Genomic DNA, 17,987 nt, shown 5'->3' on the forward strand with positions numbered 1-17,987 from the left:
AAGCCTCAAGCAGCTACCGAAAGCTCCAGAGCAACCTGGCCAGGTCCACTGTGCTGAGCACCTGGGACAGCAAGGGAGAAGAGCTGCATGGAAGCCAGGGATGCACACACATGTGTTGTTTCTCTGGTTGGAATTCAGAAAGTGCTTCATCACGTGCAGCACGACTTCCAGGAGGCTGTGTAGATAATGCGCACACAGGCCCACATTCACAGGCAAGGCTGTCTAGAATCCTTGGTACCTCTTAATAAGACGAGAACGCACCCAGGGTCGTAGAAATCCCATCTTCATTCAGGTAAAAGGACTCTGAAACATAATCGGGGTTATGTTCTCAATCTCCACGCACCCCCTTTTAGGCAGGCCAGCCAGCCAGCACGGGGAGCAAGGAGGATGAGATTCCTCTCCAACATCCCCATGCCAGGGACCACTTCATAAGCCTGGACTCCAGCACAGAGACAAAAAGCACCACAGCTTATACACACTGGCTATCTACTGTTCCTACCCTCTAACATATATTCACCTCTGGGCTGTAATCTCTCTTAACTGAGTTATCTCTTATTCCCCGCCCCCACCTTAGCCCTGGATAAGGGGCCCTTCTTACGAGTATTCTATTTTCTCCCCATACCTAATAACCACTTTTGTAAAATCCCAAGCTCACCTCTCTCAGTCCAGTCGTTAATTTAGAAACAGAAGTGTTTTATATTGATTAAAAATACAATTTCCTCTTTTGATAAGCAGTTTACTAATGGTTTTGAAGCCCCGAACATATTTAGTTCAAAAATTAGAACAAAAATATGTCTTCTATTTGAGATATTAAATTGATGAGTTATAGGAGCAAGGTTTATTGAGAATAAAAATCTTTAGCATCATATATATAATATCATGCTTATTTTATCAATAACAGAGAAGAGATACTAGAGAAATTGATAAAAAATCTAGGAGGCTATGTGAGGAACTATGCACATGTGAACATTTGGAGATGAGAGTTATAAATGAAGACAGTAGGTCAGTTATCAAAGAGGAGTATTACTAAATAAATAAATTGAAATGGTAAAATCTGAGGAAGCAAACAAGAATTAAGAGCATCTTGCAAAAATCATAAAAGGAAATAGAAAACTATTATTTTAAAGTGCCAGCATAGAATGTGTTATTGCAATTTGAAAAGTCACAAAGTATGTAAATTTTGGTAGCAATTTTTTGCAATGCCAGCTCCCCATAAAATGTTTTAACAGCTTCTCAAGTTGAATGAGCTAACATATAATAAAAATATAATAAATGAATGAGGAATATATACTACTATTTTCACATACACTATATAATATTTTATGGTTTAGTATACATGTACATATATATAGCTTCTATTACTTTTGATATAAAGAATACATGAATGTGGATATGACAATAAATGAAGCAAAATTGGAGCAATAAAGTACTTTCCAACAGAGCAGTACTCTAGACAGTATTCATTTCTTTCAGAAAAAAGAAATACTGTATTCACTCTAGAAATTTGACTTACCCAATGTTAATTCAGAGAATCAAATAACATACTTTGTCAAATTTAAACTTTATATAAACCCATAGAAATTCTGTCAGTCACAGAGTAGTCTGATTATTTATTTATTCTGATTATTTATTTGGTATCTCATTCTTTCACATCCTAATGGAGCCAATGATCAGAAAGTAAGTTTTGTTTTGTGAAATCTCATACACTAGTTCTTTCATGTATAGACTTTTAAGCTATTTTTAAACTTGGAATCTTCAAAATGACCCACTATTAGACCGCAGGTATCTAGCACTTTCAGTAGTCTTGATTTCATTGATCTCAACAGAAGAAATGCGTAAAGATTCATGACAGGCATGTGAGGGTCACACGCACTGACCATGCGTGCACTTGAGTCAGTTGTATGGCTTACGTGAGATCAAACGCTGCCATCCCATCCGTGTAACTCGTATGAAATCACCTGATTTTTTGATAGTCATAGTTGTTTATGTTTGAAGATGTTGACAGCTTAAATTAAGCTTTGAGAGTTTTCTGATGCTAACGTTAAGAGAATAACACTTTGAAACAAATTTTTGTTCTAGTAAAGATGATCTAGCCAGTGGCTCCAATAAGACAAGTGCACACTTCTCTTTTACTTCACGGTAATATGTAAATAAATGGCAGTTGTGATATGCAGATGACAGGAAGAATGGAAATAACAAAAAATTAAGCCTGCTAAATAGTAAGAAAGCAGGAAAAAGAATAACAGTTGTACAAATTTGAAGAAGGCAAATTCTAATCATTCTTTAGGGGAGCATTAAAAGAAAGATTTGTGAAGCCAGAGATTCAGTGTTCAGTTACACTTTCAAAAGATAATTCCCTTTTTAGATGACTATTATGGAGTAGCACATAAAGAACTCCAGAGGAGCCTAAAATATTAAAGAATAATGGCTGGGAAAAGGAACCGTCCATAGTTCTTCCATGTGTTTCCAATGGCCACCCTTATAATGTTAGCTGCTCAGGAGGCTGAGATCGGAGGATCACCATTCAAAGCCAGCACTGGCAGGAAAATCTATGAGACTCTGTGTCTAAGTAACCAGCTAAGACTAAACTAAAATGTATGTGGACCAGAGGTGTGACTCAAGTGGTAGATTGACAACTATGAGTAAAAAAGACTAGGGAGAGTGCAGAGCTCTGAATTCAAGAGCTTCCCACGTCTAACAAACAGAGTACAGATAAAGAAATGGTAGAATGAATTTGAAAGACTATCTGGATAGAAATGAGGTGTTGAAAAGTCTTTTCTCATCTTTAGCATATGTTTAGACTTTGTGTTTAATTCTACAGGGATGGTATAGAAAGAGGGTCTCCATGATTTGAAAGGAGATTCTCCATGATGGAATTCAGTTTCCCTTTCTCTAGGTAAGGGCTGTTGACCTTCTGCCCTCCTCTCCAAGAGCATGTGACATGTGGGCCACTCTTCTAGCAGCTCGGCTTGCCTCACTCCCCCCAAGCCAAGTCCTGTTGCTATTCTAGACCAAACTCAATGGCACACCTTAGTTACCCCTAACAACCCAGGAGATGGAGAAATGAAGCTCAGGTCCAGAGCCAGCCCAGGTAGACAATTCCCTGAGATTGTTAGGTCCAGCACAAATTAGCCAGCACAAAGCCAGTAGTGGAGGTGTGGCTCAAATGGTAGAGGAGGACCAGCTCTGAGTGAGAAAGAGGAGGTACAAAAGAGGGGAAAATTTGTCTGCTGTGAGAGCCAGAGACACCCTATCTTTCGCTAAGATACAACTGCTAAAAGGAACCGAAGCAGCAGCAGAGACCTTTGATTGTTGTTTCTCTCAATTGGGGCTGAGGGAAGCAATAAATGAAGAAGGCTGGAGACACAGGATACACGAGACAGGGATGCAATACAAAGCCTGTGTCAAATTTGAAATTGGGTTATATTTATTTCTCATTATTCAGGATGTCTACTTCCAGCTTTGCTTCCTCAAGTATTGCTGATGCTTTAAGTTTTAAACTGTGGGGTTATGGAAGTCTTTCCCTTAATGATACTAAGCACTGAAATGAAGTTGAAAGGCAAAATGTATTTAAATGTGCTTAGCATTTGTGTGTGTAATCTACTGAAAAATAAACTAAGATTCCACTTGTAATTGCAGTCCCTCCCATGAAGGCAAATGTGTCTAATGTGGGACTCATTTACGAATTTAAATTTCTTAGTTTTAGCTACTTTGAGGCAGCTTAATTTTCCAAGTTTCTCAATTACTGTCTACTAAGCCAAGGAGAATGATATTATTTTCCCTTAGAAAAATTGTAAAAAAAAGAAAAATACCTTATTTCTATGCACAACTTAACACCACATGTTCTGGGAATATTTTCTGGATTTGAAAAATATTGGAGCAGTTGATATTTGATTTTCTTCTTCCATTATATCCCAAATTTATTTAGATTATTTGATCCAGGTGGATTGTAATCAAGTACTCTCATCCTCATGACAGTTCCCAAATACATTCCAATTGCCAGAGTGTTTTTCTTGTTTATAAAAGTCCATCTGTTGAGCAGGGCACCAGTGGCAGCTGAGATCTGAGGATCACGGTTCAAAGCCAGCCTGGGCAGGAATGTACATGAGACTCTTATCTCCAATTAACCACCAGAAAACCACAAGTGGTGCTGTGGTTCAAGTGGTAGAGTGCTAGCCTTGAGCTGAAGAGCTTAGGGACAGCTCCCAGGCCCTGAGTTTAAGCCCCACGACTGAAAAAAAAAAAATCCATTGGTTGTTTCCTCTCCATCAACTGAAATCCAACATGAACTCAGCTTCTCTGGGAGCTGTTGGTGCATGCAAAGTTTTTGAATACATATTTATAAAACCTGAGTTTTGAGTTGCAGACAGTTCCTTAGCTTTAATTTTCCTTTTATTTTCACTGACAGGAAAACTTTGCAGAGAGTACAATCAAGATAGTGTATTAATAGAAATAACATTAATAGAAGCTTGGTCATAAATGATAATAGTCATAGTGAGGATTTCTCATACCAAGGCATTCCACACAGAAAGATAACAGCACAATAAATAAAGAGTTTCTCATTGGTCACACAACAGAGAAAACATAATTGCCATAACAAAAAATGTGACTAGATAAATGTGTTCATATACTAAAAATACAAGCATAAACTATGAGATCGTGCACAGGAGACAAAAGCTAACAGTGACTAGATAGCAAAACAGAGCAAACAAAATGGCAATAGATGAACAAAAAAAAAAGTTCAAGCACTGAGAGAGAAAAGGGGAGATGCAAGTAAAATGGTTTGAAAATAAATCACAGTTACTGCAATTGAGAGACACAAACCGAGCTGCCTGTCGATGAATATTCCATACAGATAGAATACACATTGCCATCCAAAGAGCAGATTCATATGCCTGGATCACATCTCGATTACAAAGATGGAGTACATTTCATTGTTTACGTGAATTACATGGATGAGACACCACAGGGTAGTATTCTGAGGATCAAGCACCCATAGCAGGTGCCCGGGAGACCTTGGAAACACTGACCTTTGCCCCTCTGACATCACCGAGATGTCACCCGACATTCCTCAACAGGCTTCCCTTCCTAAAATGACATTTCCCCTCGTCCTTCAATGTTTTCTGCAGCTTTGAACTGTAGGAACCGCAGAGGCAGTGAACATAACAATATAAAATTCTTTGACTTTTTTTTCAATGAGGCTATTTTTTTTTTTAGCATTTTAAACAAAATCGGTTCTCTTAATGGGACTAAGAATAGTGGAATGCATTCATGGGGTTAATTCGTAATGCCTAACAAATCCTGCGGCAACTAAACTAATCCAAGCAATGCCTTTATACTCCGTGGTTGACGAGGGCGTGCGCTGGGGGTTCAAGCCGTGACTAGTCTACGCGACTAGGAAAAGACGTGTTTGTCATGGGAGAGTAAAAAAATAAAATTTGTTTGTTAAATTACACATAAATATAAGGTACAAATGTATTTTTAAAATACAGATTGAAATAATCACACTTGCATTGTGTACATACGAAAATACAGTATTTAATTATTCAATATACACAGACACATTTATGATAAATGCAACGGTGTGGCCTTGCCGGTTTCGGGGGCGAAGGGCGGTGCCCCTGCTCCCTCCTGCGCCCCGAAGGTGCGCACAGGCCGCGGCCTACCTGGGAGGGGGAGAGCCTGGACAGGACGCAAGGACTGCGGCCTAGCTGAGGGGGCTCCCCGCACCCTGCTGGCACGCATGGACCATGGCCTAGCTGGGGGGAAGGGGGCCCCCCGCTCCCGGACAGCGCGCACGGGCCGCGGCCTAGCTGGGAGGGGGAGAGCCAGGGTCCCCGTGCCCGTTCAGCGCACATGGGCCGCGGCCTAGCTGGGGGGAGGGTCCCCACGCCCCAAAGGCGTGCACAGGCCATGGCCTGGCTGGGATGGGGGGGAGCCAGGGTCCCCGCGCCCTACAGCGCGCACGGGCCGCGGCCTAACTCTGGCGCACGTCCCGCAGCAGCTTGTTGATCTCGGCCACCAGCTCGCTGGCGTCCATGAGCTCGGGCTTGCCGTCGCCCAGGTGGCTGAGGACGCTGTCGAAGTCGTCCTCCTCGTAGTTCTCAGGGATCTCCTCCATGGCCGGCAGCCACTTGGAGGCGGGCTGCACGCCGGGGTGCGTGCCCAGCGGTGGCCCGGGTGTGCCTGCCGGGGACTGGAAGTGAGTGCTGGCCGCCCAGGCCGCCACCCCCGGCGGGTAGGCCGCGGCCTTGGCGGGCGCGGGGCCCTTGCGGCGGTCTGGGGCCTCGCTTGCGCGCCCGGCCTCTCCGCGCCCAACCTCCCCTGTGCGCCCGGCCTCGCCCGCGCGCCCAGCCTCTCCGCGCCCGGCCTCCCCCGCGCGCCCGGCCTCCCCGGCGCGCCCGGCCTCGCCGCCCTCCGCATAGGGGTCCAGGGCCGGGGGCAGCAGGCGCTGGAACACGCTGCTCATCTCGGACAGCAGGGAGGCCGTGCCCGCGTCCTCGCCGCCGGCGGCGTCCTCGTGCGGCGCGTCCTTGCCGAAGGTGGAGAAGCTCTTCTTCTTCTCGCCGGGCTCCGCGGCCGCCGCGCCGTCCTCCTCCGCGCCCGCGGGCCCTGGCGCGTTCCGCGGCGCCGGCGGGAACTCCTCGCCTGGGATGAACAGGTTGCTCCGGTAGTCCGACGGCGAGGGCAGCGGCGGCATCCAGCACTGGTCCGAGTGTCCCAGGACCCGGCACTCCTCCGTGCACAGCCTCATAGCTGCGCCCAAAGAAACAGGAGACCCGGGGTTAGGAGGATCGTGACCCGCAGGATAGAGACCGACAGGTACAGGAGGTTTAGATGGTGACCGCCATGTCGCTTGGCCTGCGGCAACAATGTTCATGGCGCTACGGAGTTCACTACCTTTCCTGATGTTGCCATCCGCTCTCTAGCTGACCTGCTTTGGGCTTCATGGATTCCATAAGGAACGATCATGCAATTTATACGGATTCATCTCCCAAACGTCCTATTGTAACTGATTTGTTGACTTGTTACTTAAAAAGGCAGCGGGCGGGGGGGGGGGAGCATCTTTATGACTCGATATCTACTCTCACACTTGACGAAGTCTGCTCTGAAGGTTGAAGACGCATTAATATTCAGATAACTGGCAAAGCCACCAAACATGTAAGAAAAGAAGAATATGAAAAGTATGCCTCTCCGTTATTCCGGATGTTTTGGTACTAATGCAAGTGGCCACGCACCTAGGACATAATAGAAATGACAAAAGCAGAAAAACGAAGAGGACCAAGCTCTCCAAATCTGGCAAACACGGCAACTAAACTACGTGGAAAACAGGAAAGGCAGAGATGTCCTCCTGACACAGCCACTGTGCCTTCTCTGTATCGTCCCACTTTACAGCAAAAAAAAAAAAAAAGCAGAAATTCATAATGTGCTGAGTAATTCTTACAAATGTGAAAGAAAATGGAACTCTCTTGCTAGCCAAATCTATCTATTCAAAGCTAATTTTATAAAATGAGCTACTTAAAAACAATTTGTCTTGCACCCAAATGATTGCTGCAACGATGATCTGACCAAGGCCCAGCCCCCAGCAGGGCTGCTGAGCTCAAGGCCGAGCCCTACCAGTATCTGCACAAAATAGATATGCACTATGTATTTTCTGAATGAAAATAAAGCAAGGAGAAATAAGGGTCTTTATGGAAGGGTCCAGAGGCCATTGATTTTCTTGGCTGGCAGCTCCAAGATAATTTGGGCCTCAGTTTAGAATGGAAAAGAGGAAATATTGAGTGATGAAAATGAGAGTAGGGGTTTTGAGGGGGAAAAAAGCTGCATTGCTAAGACATCTAAAAAAGCAAAAAATAGTGTGGGGAAAATGTTGAGGAAAGGTGTGACTTCAAGTAGAGAAAGGAGCAAGATAAAGAGTCATTGTATGATTTTTCTATGGAGAAAGATTAAATTTGAAAGCTCAGGGTCACTTAAGGATATTACAAAGCATTATCCCTAGAAAATTTCGCCAAGTATTGCTTTCGGTGTTGGATGTGGACACAAGTGAGATGCGTCGGAAGTAACTGGAATACCTCAAACAGCGGTGGGTGTCTCTTCAGTGGGATCACTATCAGGGTGTTAATGATTTTTTTCCCTTTGATTCCCCAGGTCTCTGAAAATGGAAAGGAGACCTGTGTCCACTGTCTCTCTCACATCCTGTCAGAAGGAAGAAGAACAGACATCCTGACACCTCTTCATTTGTTTGTCTGGCCTTTAGCTATATGGCTCTAAGCCTAGAAAGGACTTGATGGTTTTCTGGATTGCTTCAGTGACTTTGCTATGCATGAATGTTTAATGATGAGAAAAAGCTACACTGGATTCTAAGAATACTCACCATGATTTAGTTTTCTAGAAACCTGAATCTAATGACCACTTAACCAATATGGCAGTGCCACAAGGATGGGCTAATGCATACATTCTAATAGTTCAGGCTCAAACCAATTTTGATCACAGTGAACTCCATTGACAATCACGTCTCAATAATTAAGTGGTAGACAAATGACCAAATAATCAACACAGAACGGAAAAGAATACGAAAATAATAAGAAAGTTGAAGAGAGAATAATGGAGGAAGAGATAACCAGAGACAGCAAGCAGAGAGAGAAAGAGCACACAGGGGAACGGCACAGAAAGAGTGTTTTCAATGAGATTCTCATTTTATTCCCCTGGAGACTCAACTGCGTGGCAATACCCCTAGTGAATGAGTAACTCATTATTGCAAATATTCCACCCCGTACCCAGAGATTCGAACCTGCTATCTAGTGAGCAGCCTTCCTTTCACTCTCTAGAGGCTCTACTCATAGGTCATGCCCTCTGGAGATGGAGACATACTAGAAACAGAAGCCTACCAGTCCCCTGTGTGACTGTGTCACGTGTCACTGCACTACAACTCAAATCCAGCCCACAATCGTGACAGTCCATAAGTGAAGGAAAGCACACGCCTACTTTATGTGGAGTCTTAAGTTACTGGCCGACTAGTCAGATGTCTATGAGGAGCCTATATAAGAAAAGTGATAGGACAGGCCTCCCGTCCAAACACATCCAATCCAATCCTGACTTCAGTTCACTGATGACATCATAAATGCCCAGCCAATGAAACCAACCAGGGGACACTGAGCCAGAAAAAGGAAAATGGGGAGACGTGGAGGTGGATGATTCTAAAGAAGAAGCAACCTAACACAACTGTGAGAGATGGATGGCATTTAGGCACACAAAGTGAAGAAAATCTAGCTCTTCTAGCTGGAGGGTCGGAGTGTGAGGGCAGAGTGGCCTTTTCCTCTTGCAGACAGATTTGAACATGGCAAAACTGAGAGTCAATAAGTTGGGAGGAATTTTATTGGTCTTTGAATATCAAGATAAATAGTTCTGTTCAAGGTTGCTGAGCAACAAGAGTCAGGCATTGATTCTGAGCCAAAAGAAAAAAACGGAAATGGAAATGGACATGTTCTTAAAAGGTTATTGAAACTGGAAGCAGTGTGGTGGCAGGAGGTGCTATTAGTGGGAGGACAGCAGCTGCACATTGGTCCAGTAAAGTAGCCATGGCAGAAAGGCCAGGGCAAAGCAAGGGCAGCTGCCATGAGGGCAGAAAGGTCTAGAATGAAACAAGGATAACAGATGATGAAAAGCAGAAGGACCTCGATGAAGAAGAAGGGATGAAGCAAGAAACAGAATCCAAAATCTTTATAATCACCCTGGTGCTACAAAACACAGGGGAACACTGGAGAGGCTGTGGACATGTGGTAAGTGTTGGAGTGAATGCAAAGCTGAATGAGCAGATACAGATTTTACAGTCCAGAAAGTAGTATATCTGTGTGGGAATTAAAAGAACGGGTGGCCAGAAAGCAATGCATCTAAACATAGTCTATATTTGTTCATAAGACTAGTGCAGGAAAGCAGTTGGAAGGAGACACTTAAGTCCTAAAAATATACATGCTTGAGAAAACTGCTGATCTCTCCTAATAGCCTTCAGATGTCGACTTACATTTTTCTTTACTCAGGGTATTTCCTGAGACTATATATTTACAAACCACAAGTTTTGCACCCGAATATGACTGCAAAAGTTTCTAGAATGAATGAACTAGACTATTGGTTACATGTAATCAGAATGCTAGCTAGCTTGCTGTGGAGATTTGGGATGACTGTGTTGGCCAAGCCTAGACATCCATGTCAGTCCACCAATGGCACCCTGGTGACAGGTCTCTAGCGGAAAGCAATGACCACACCCACACCAGGACAAGTAGCAAGCAGGACAGAATTATGCCTTCTATAATAGGTGCTGTAACACAGTGCCATACACCAGCAAAAGAGCTCTGCTGTCTCTTGCTGGAGTGTAATAGTATAAAAATGGAAGTTTTAAGGGACTGACTGCATGTTAAGAGTAATTACTAGTGATAATGAGAAGTTGCACTCCTAATTTAAAAAGAAACGACATGGATGGAGCTTACAGTCCAAGACTCACAGTTTTCTCTAGTTTATAATTGCCTACCTATTATCTCTCTATTACTTCTATTCCCTATCATTTGTTCAAAAGCTAGAGAACCTGCCTGCCATGAACATAAGAGGTCTGGGTAGTTTTGAAAGTATGGGAAAGAACAGAAGACTAGTCCTGACCTGTAAATTTTTTTTAAAAAATGGCTAAGGATGTAGCTGTGGTACAACTCTGGGTCCACTTCCCAGAACCAAAGATAAGTAAGCAAATAAATAAATGATCAGTGACTAATTTTAGAAGTAGCTGAAAAATAAAAGGTGGGACTCCTGGTTAGTGATAGGAGTCCACGAGGGAAATGAGTTTTCGTCATCCTTTAGTCCCACAAGTGGCAAAGATAGCTACCCACGGCAATTATTTTTCAATTTATTATGATTGCTAACTTAAAGTGCAATGAAGTCTTCATACAATGTTTAGATGGAAAATTGAATATATTGGCATTATGCCTGTTATGCTACCTTTGTGTTTCATGAAATAAAAATGAATTACATTGTTCAAGGGCAGGGTCCTGTCAGTATCATGGAATCAGTAATTCAGCCACTGTTCGCTAGAAGAGCTAGCATAATACAACTAATTTGCTTTGAGCAGGGAGTCTGAGGTCATTTGTATTTGACTAGATTTTCAGAGATGTAGCATCACATTGGTCTAAGGAGTCAATGTGTGAAAATGAAGGACTGTGAAAATGAAGGTACAAACTTGGGCTGCCATGTAAATTGGGCCCTATATTTCATGATACTTTAAACCCTTTCTATGCATTCATCCTGACAGCAATGTTGCATCTGTTCCCAGGACAAGATAATCAACTATACAACACTTAATAATTGTGCAGTGGTTACTGCATCTTTAGGATATCCGATCAAATAAGCCACTCAATTTATTTTAAAAAGTCTGGAGGCCCTGTTACTTCATATGTTTGATAAGTGTTCAAGGACATAGAGAGTGGCTGAATTTTCATTCTGATCATGTACAAAATACATGATTGGGAAGCTGCAGTTTTTAAATCTGAGAAAAATCAGAATCCTTTTTCCTGTCACCACCACAACTAACTCCAACAGGAATAATAGCAAACCTGTGAGAAGCTTATTTATCAAATCCGAACTCCAAATGCCAGCACTACAGCTGACCCCAGTGTCAACTGAGCCCAAGGCTGGAGAGGCACCACAGGTGGAGAATCCCAGGTGGGCTGCATGCTCGCCCTGAGTCCAGCCAACCAATGCTGAGACCCAGCTGACAGCGACAGGCAATGCTGCTGCTGCCACCAAGCCCCTGACAGCTGATGAGAAGAGGATTCCTATGTGTTGCTTTTCTCATACATTTCTGGAGCTCCCCTGTGATTTCTTTTTTCTAAGCACTTTAATTTGTCTATATCTGGAAAATAAACATTAGGACCAAGGTGGATGAAAGAACATTGCTCTGCCTTTCTTTCATTTATCAAACCGCAGTCATTGGATCAATATTCAATGAATTTAGAAGGAAAAAGTAGGTGGAGGAGCATGTCTGCCGTTCTCAGGGCTGATTTCTTAGTGCAGTCCTTAGTAACAGGGTTGCTAAGAGACCCAGCGAGTATTTATTGGTTCAGAAAGTTCCTAGTGCACAAATGGAAGGAAGGGACACTAAGGAAAATCTGATTCAAAACTTGAGAGACTCCTCCATCTCAACTGTGTGCTTATAAATTCCCTTACACAAGCAAGCCCTCTTCCACCACAAAGCAGACAGGAAGTGAAAGGTAACAAGACACATTCTATGCTACTAAGCGTCAACAAAGGTGCATTCCTTCTTATTTTTAGTGCTTAAAGTGTACCCTTGCCAGTATATTTTAGTCTCTGATTTTGTGAGTTAGTTCCCATCACGGGAAATGTGTCCTCCAAATTATAACCCATTTCACCACTGAGTACACAACAGACTGCCTGAATGAAAACACACCCAGTAATTTTACAGAGTTACTCAAGAGTGTCCCAGGGCAGTGCTGGCTGGGACAGAAAGAGGAGGGAAAGGCTTGGCCTTCTGCTTGCAACTCTGCCCACCCATTTTTCTCCACTCACTAAACTCTGGAGCTTACTCTTTGTCTACCAAGGACCTTCTGTGCATTTCAAGATAATTTCTAAAGTGTTTCACTTTCTCTTCCTTGCTCGTTTCTAGTGAGCACACTGCAAACATCTCAATGCAAAGGACACGTGAAGGAGACAGGGCGCATTTTAAACAGTGGGTCTCTTTATCAGCTATGCACAGAACAACGTACGTCCTCCCCACCCACCCCCACCCTGCGTACCTGCTGGAATTCTGCCGTCTGTAAGAAAGAGGTCACTGAATCCTTCCCCCAGCAGTCTGTCTATTGGAGAATCCCGTCCCAGGTCATAATCGCTGTCCCCGGCCTCACTGTCCCCACGACCGCTGTCTTTCAAGCTAAATTTGTCCATGTCTTGAAGGGCATATCTAGAAAGACCAATCAGGGAAGCTGTTAGGAAGATCCTTCTGCATGGGAGCTATCTGAGACGACACAGACCGTGCAAGCAGAAGTCATACCTATAGCTCCTGGAGTATTTGTTTCCTCGAAAGCTCGGCCTGGGCTGGTACTGACCCTGGTGAAGCATGGAGAGAAGCTGAGAGACCTGCTGGAAACCAAACAGACAGACTGATTCCTGAACACAGACCTCCACGCCCACCTCCTCACGTGCAGCCGGGGGACACATCGCCAGGGGCTGTTTCACACTATGGGGCAGCATGGGTGCACTGCACTTGGAGCATGGACGGTGGCTGGACTGCAGCCCACTGCCCAGCCTCTCACCACACACATCCAAGAGACCTCCCAGGGAGCTTGCAGTCATGCAGTAAGACAATGGCTTTTTTTTAAAGTGACTCTTAAATAACTGATTTTCTTCAGTTAAAAAAAAAAGCCATGGAAAATGTTGTACATTTCATTGTAGCACAACTAGTTGAAGTAATGTCAGAAAATGTCTCCCGAGTTGGACAAATATAATAGGAACTGTGGAAGGAATCTGGAGACCTCATCATTGATTTTTTTTTCTTCAGTAGAGACCTCAGCATTGTAAAAAAAAAAAAAAAACAGAAAGAAAGAAAGAGAAAGAAAGAAAGAGAGAAAGTAAAATGAATAAAATAAAATGAAATAAATCCCTTTACCTCTGAACTTCCCACACCTCTTAACCTGGGCTGGAAGTCAGAAGCCCTTTTTTAGAGTCCCTTGTGAGCTTCACATTTCTTTCCATAGCACATGCAACACCCCAGTGAGTTAGTTAAGAAAATGGGAGAATGGGGAAAAGTCTAGGTCTAGGCCCATGTCACAACCCAGACCCCAATCAGGACAGGGGCACGGGAAGGGCCTACCTCAACCGCAGGTGTAGCGTGGGTGAGTTCTAAGGAGAAACTCTCCGGCACGTGGTTGGAGGAGATGGTCACCAAGCTGTTGAGTGACTGGTGGCTGTTGTGGCTCTGGCGGCTGCCCATGTGCCCCCTCTCCAGGGCTGGTGATGAGGAGGGTGAGGATCTGTGATGGGATCTGATGGGCAGGGTGCTATTGAGGGTGGGCACCAGCGTGATGTCCCCTTTGTGAATCTGCCGTGACGGCCTCTTTGGGTGATGCTGATAGGTGGACTCGGCCACCCTGCAGTTGTAGGACCGAGTGTCTTTCTTCTCCCGGTTGCACCGAGTCGCAAACAGCACCATGATAACCAACAGCACGGTGCAAATGGCGCCCAGGGAAATGATGATGATCATGGACACGTCCGGGGAGGCCTGGCTCACCGAGGTCATGGTGGTGCTGGTGACCGCCGGGGTGTTCTCCAGGACCACGCACTTCAAAAGGACTCTGGTGTGCAGGGGAGGGTTGCCTTTGTCCTGGATGATGACCGAGAGCCCCCACGCGGTGCGGGCCACTGACTCCATGCTCACGTTGGTGTGGAGGTCGCAGGACTGAGGATCCAGGAGGAAGACGCTGTCCTCGTTCCCGGCCACTATGGCACAGCTGAGTTCAGCGTTCACGCCAGAGTCTCTGTCGATGGCCCTCAGCCTGGTGACGTGGAAGCCACCCTCGGCCCCCTTGGGGATGGCGATCTCTGCAGTGCTGTTGTGCAGGGCGGGCTCCACCACCACGGGCACGTTGTCATTCTCGTCCAGGATGGTGAGCACCACCGTGGCGTTGCTCACCAGCTGCTCAGGGCTCCCTCCGTCCCTGGCTTCCACCACGAAGGTGATCTGACTTACTTCCTCGTGGTCAAAGATTCTGAGGGCGTAGATGGCCCCGTTGGAGGGGTCAATGGTCACGTAGGTGGTGATGGAACTCCCCAGGACAAAGCTTTCCAAGATGGTGTAGGTCACCTGCCCGTTCTCCCCGAGATCGAGGTCGGTGGCTGTGACCGTGGTGATGTAGGCGCCTGGTGAGTTATTCTCCGAGATCACGAATTCGTAGCGGCTCCTCTGGAAACGGGGCGGGTTGTCATTGATGTCGTTGATCTGCACGGTGAAATGTTTGACTGAAGACAGGCTGGGGGTCCCCTTGTCCTCGGCGATGATGGTCAAGCTGTACTCGGACCTCTTCTCGCGGTCCAGGGTGGCGTTGGTGAAGATTAGGTAGTTGTTCTCGTAGGTGTTCTGCAGCCTGAAGTGGCCGTGTCCATACAGCCTGCAAACCACCTCCCCATTCAACCCGGAATCTTTGTCGTGGACCCTCACCAAGGCCACGAAGGTGTCGATGGGGTCCCCTTCGAAGATGTAGGACACTTCCTCCTTCCCGGGAAACATGAAGTTGATGCTGATCTCGGGCTTGTTGTCGTTGACGTCCACCACCTTGATGATGATCTTGCAGTGGGCGGGGATGGAGTTGGGACCCAGGTCCTGGGCCTGCACGTCGATCTCGTAGGACTTGGTGATCTCGTAGTCCACTTGCTTGAAGAGGGTCAGGTGTCCGCGCTCGGAGTCGATTTGGAAGGTCTCTATGATCTTGGGAGACACGTGGCTGCTGAAGGAGTACACGATCTTGCCGTTGGCGCCCTCGTCGGGGTCGGTGGCGTTGAGGTCCAGCAGCAGGCTGCCCACCGGCGCGTTCTCGGGGAGCTCGATGAGGTAGGACTGCCGCTCGAAGGCCGGGCTGTTGTCGTTGGAGTCCGAGATGCTGATCTTGAGGAGGGAGGAGCCTGAGCGCGGCGGGGTGCCCATATCCGAGGCGGTGAGGCGCAGCTCATAGCTGGCCACCCGCTCGCGGTCCAGCTCCCGGACCACGATGAGCTCGGCGTACTTGGCGCCGTCGGTGCGGGTGCGCACGTCGATGCCGAAGTACTGGTTCTCGGAGAGCGCGTAGGTGTGCAGCGCGTTCTCGCCGACGTCGGGGTCGAAGGCGCTGTCCAGGGGCAGCCGCGTGCCCACGGCCGCGCTCTCCGAGATCTCCAGCGCGATGACCGGCCTGGCGAAGCGCGGGGCGTTGTCGTTGATGTCCAGCACCTCCACCTCGATGTGCAGCAGCTGCAGGTGCTCGGTGGGTAGCGTGACCACGTCGAACTCCAGGGAGCAGTTGAGGTTCTTCTGGCAGAGCTGCTCGCGGTCGATGGTGGCCCCGATGCTCACCTCCCCGGAGCTCTCGTTCACCACCAGCAGCGGCGAGTTCCCGCGCTGCATGGCTCGGAAGCGCACGGCCGCGGGGTTGGGCAGCTTCTGCAGCACGTCCGCCAGGTCCTCGGACAGCCGCGCCACCACCGCCCCTACCCGCTGCTCCTCGTACATCCGGTACCGCAGGTTCCGGCCCAGCGCCGCGCGCGCCGCCGCCAGCAGCAGCAGCAGCAGCAGCGGCAGCGCCAGCGCCCGGCGCCGGCGCACGTTCGCCTCCATCTACGCCGCCCGCCCGCCGGGCGCCTCAGCGCGGCTCGGCGGCCCCGGGACCCGCGCCGGCCGCCCGGAGCCCCGCCGCATCCGCGCCCGCGCCCGCGAGCGCCCGCGTCCCGGAACCACGGCGCGGCGACCGGCGGCGGCGCGCCCACTTCGGCCGGAGCATACACACCGCGCGGGACGACGGGCGCTCGGGGCGCCGCCGGGGATCCCGGCCGGGCGTCCGGCCCCGGGGTGGCCGGCGCGCTTCCCGCCGCGGAGATCCAGAGGGGGCGGCGGCCTCTCTGCCGGGCGGCGAGGCTGTCCGCGCCCGCTGCCGCCGCCGCCGCCGCTGCGCGCGGGCCGAGCCCGGTGCCCTCGGCTGGGCGCCGACAGCCCGTTCCCCGCGGGATCCGCCGCTGCGCACGGGCTGTGCCCGGTCCCCACCGGTCCCTCGGCTGCGCTCAGGCTGAGCCCCGTCCCCGCCGGCCCCGCCGCTGCCAGCGGGCAGCCTGGTCCCCGCGGGATCCGCCGCTGCGCGTGGGCTGTGCCTGGTCCCTGCCGGTCCTTGGACTGCGCGCAGGCTGAGCCCGGTCCCCGCCGGCCCCGCCGCTGCGCGCGGTCAGCCTGGTCCCCGCGGGATCTGCCGCTGCGCGCGGGCTGTGCCCGGTCCCCGCCGGCCCCTCGGCTGCGCGCGGGCTAAGCCCGATCCCCTCGGCTGCGCGCGGGCAGCCCGGTCCCCGTCGGCCCCTGGGCTGCGCGCAGGCTGCGCGCGGTGGCTGCGGGCTCCAGCCTCACCTCTGAACAACTTCACTCAACTCAGACAAAGCTGTGGCCCTGCCTGCGCGGAATCGCTCGCAGCCAATCAGAGCGCCCCCAAATCAAAGGATCGAGAGGGAGGGAGGGAGGGAAGGGAGGCGCGCGAGAGCGGGGCTGGGGCGCGCGGGGCGGGGCGCGGGCGGGGCACCGAGGGGAGCCTGTCGGGGGCTGGGGGGCGTGGCCCGGCTGGGGGCTGGGCGACCTGGGACCCGGGGCCGGAGGGGTGGGGGGGGGCCTGGGAATGGGGCTGGGGAGGGGGGGAATGGTTGAAGAGCCCGCCTTCCAGCATACCCCCCTCTCCCCCGCCTTGGCTCTGCTGCGAGCACTTTCTCTGAGCGTGCCAAGACAAAGGGGAGACAAATTGCAGAAGACAAAACTTTAAATCAACTTCTGGTGGCCCTTTATTTATATGACACTTTAAATGGTTCTTGTTTGCTTAATTGCGCTTTCTTCTGCCGCAAACATACAATCTCCCGGCTTTTCATCGTCTTGGAGTGCTGTGTGAACTTTAACTACCTCTAAGTGCGTTTGGGGTGTTTTTTTTGTGGGTGGTGGTGGAGGAATTTAATAAGATTTGAAAACTTGCTTCTAATTAGGCGTCTCAGCCCGCCCTTCCCCTCCTCTCCCCCTCTGTAAATACCGGGGCCTGGCTAGGAGCAGATTTTCTTGGGGCTGTTTTAAAAAGAACAGAGCCAGGAAAGAGGTTTCATTTTCTGCTTCTTTCATCTTTATTCTTTGAAGATAAGAAAAGGGCTACCTTGCCGTCTTGATTAGCGAGATGGAAGGGAACACCTCCGAATTTGGAACTGGTGAACCATAGGAATTCTGCTTT

The 17,987-nt window shown here is 48.6% G+C and overlaps 1 protein-coding gene across 2 annotated transcripts; it reads right to left on the bottom strand.

The window, feature by feature from the left end:
- Positions 1–1,386: 1,386 nt before the first annotated feature.
- Pcdh18 (protocadherin 18) lies at positions 1,387–16,364 on the bottom strand. Of its 2 annotated transcripts, none has more exons than XM_070022097.1 (4): positions 13,868–16,364; positions 13,049–13,134; positions 12,795–12,958; positions 1,387–6,756 (listed from the first exon to the last, which is right to left on the bottom strand). In XM_070022097.1, exons 1-4 carry the CDS (start codon positions 16,358–16,360, stop codon positions 5,978–5,980), a joined length of 3,522 nt encoding a protein of 1,173 aa, XP_069878198.1. In that variant the 5' UTR covers positions 16,361–16,364; the 3' UTR covers positions 1,387–5,977. The 2 variants fall into 2 exon arrangements, with proteins under 2 accessions (XP_069878198.1, XP_069878197.1); XM_070022096.1 differs by having other exon boundaries at positions 13,049–13,137.
- Positions 16,365–17,987: the final 1,623 nt, after the last annotated feature.

The sequence above is a fragment of the Dipodomys merriami genome, unplaced genomic scaffold (assembly GCF_024711535.1).
Source record: "Dipodomys merriami isolate MVZ:Mamm:240054 unplaced genomic scaffold, mDipMer1.0.p SCAF_15, whole genome shotgun sequence".
Lineage (NCBI taxonomy): Eukaryota > Metazoa > Chordata > Mammalia > Rodentia > Heteromyidae > Dipodomys > Dipodomys merriami.

What these genes read in the sequence shown, in the direction of transcription:
- Pcdh18 (XM_070022096.1), bottom strand. Translation starts at nt 16,360, where the DNA reads ATGGAGGCGAACGTGCGCCGGCGCCGGGCGCTGGCGCTGCCGCTGCTG. An exon ending in ACGCTACACCTGCGGTTGAG is followed by an intron (nt 13,138 to 13,867) that starts GTAGGCCCTTCC and finishes TTTGGTTTCCAG; the next exon opens with CAGGTCTCTCAGCTTCTCTC. An exon ending in AAATACTCCAGGAGCTATAG is followed by an intron (nt 12,959 to 13,048) that starts GTATGACTTCTG and finishes TGGTCTTTCTAG; the next exon opens with ATATGCCCTTCAAGACATGG.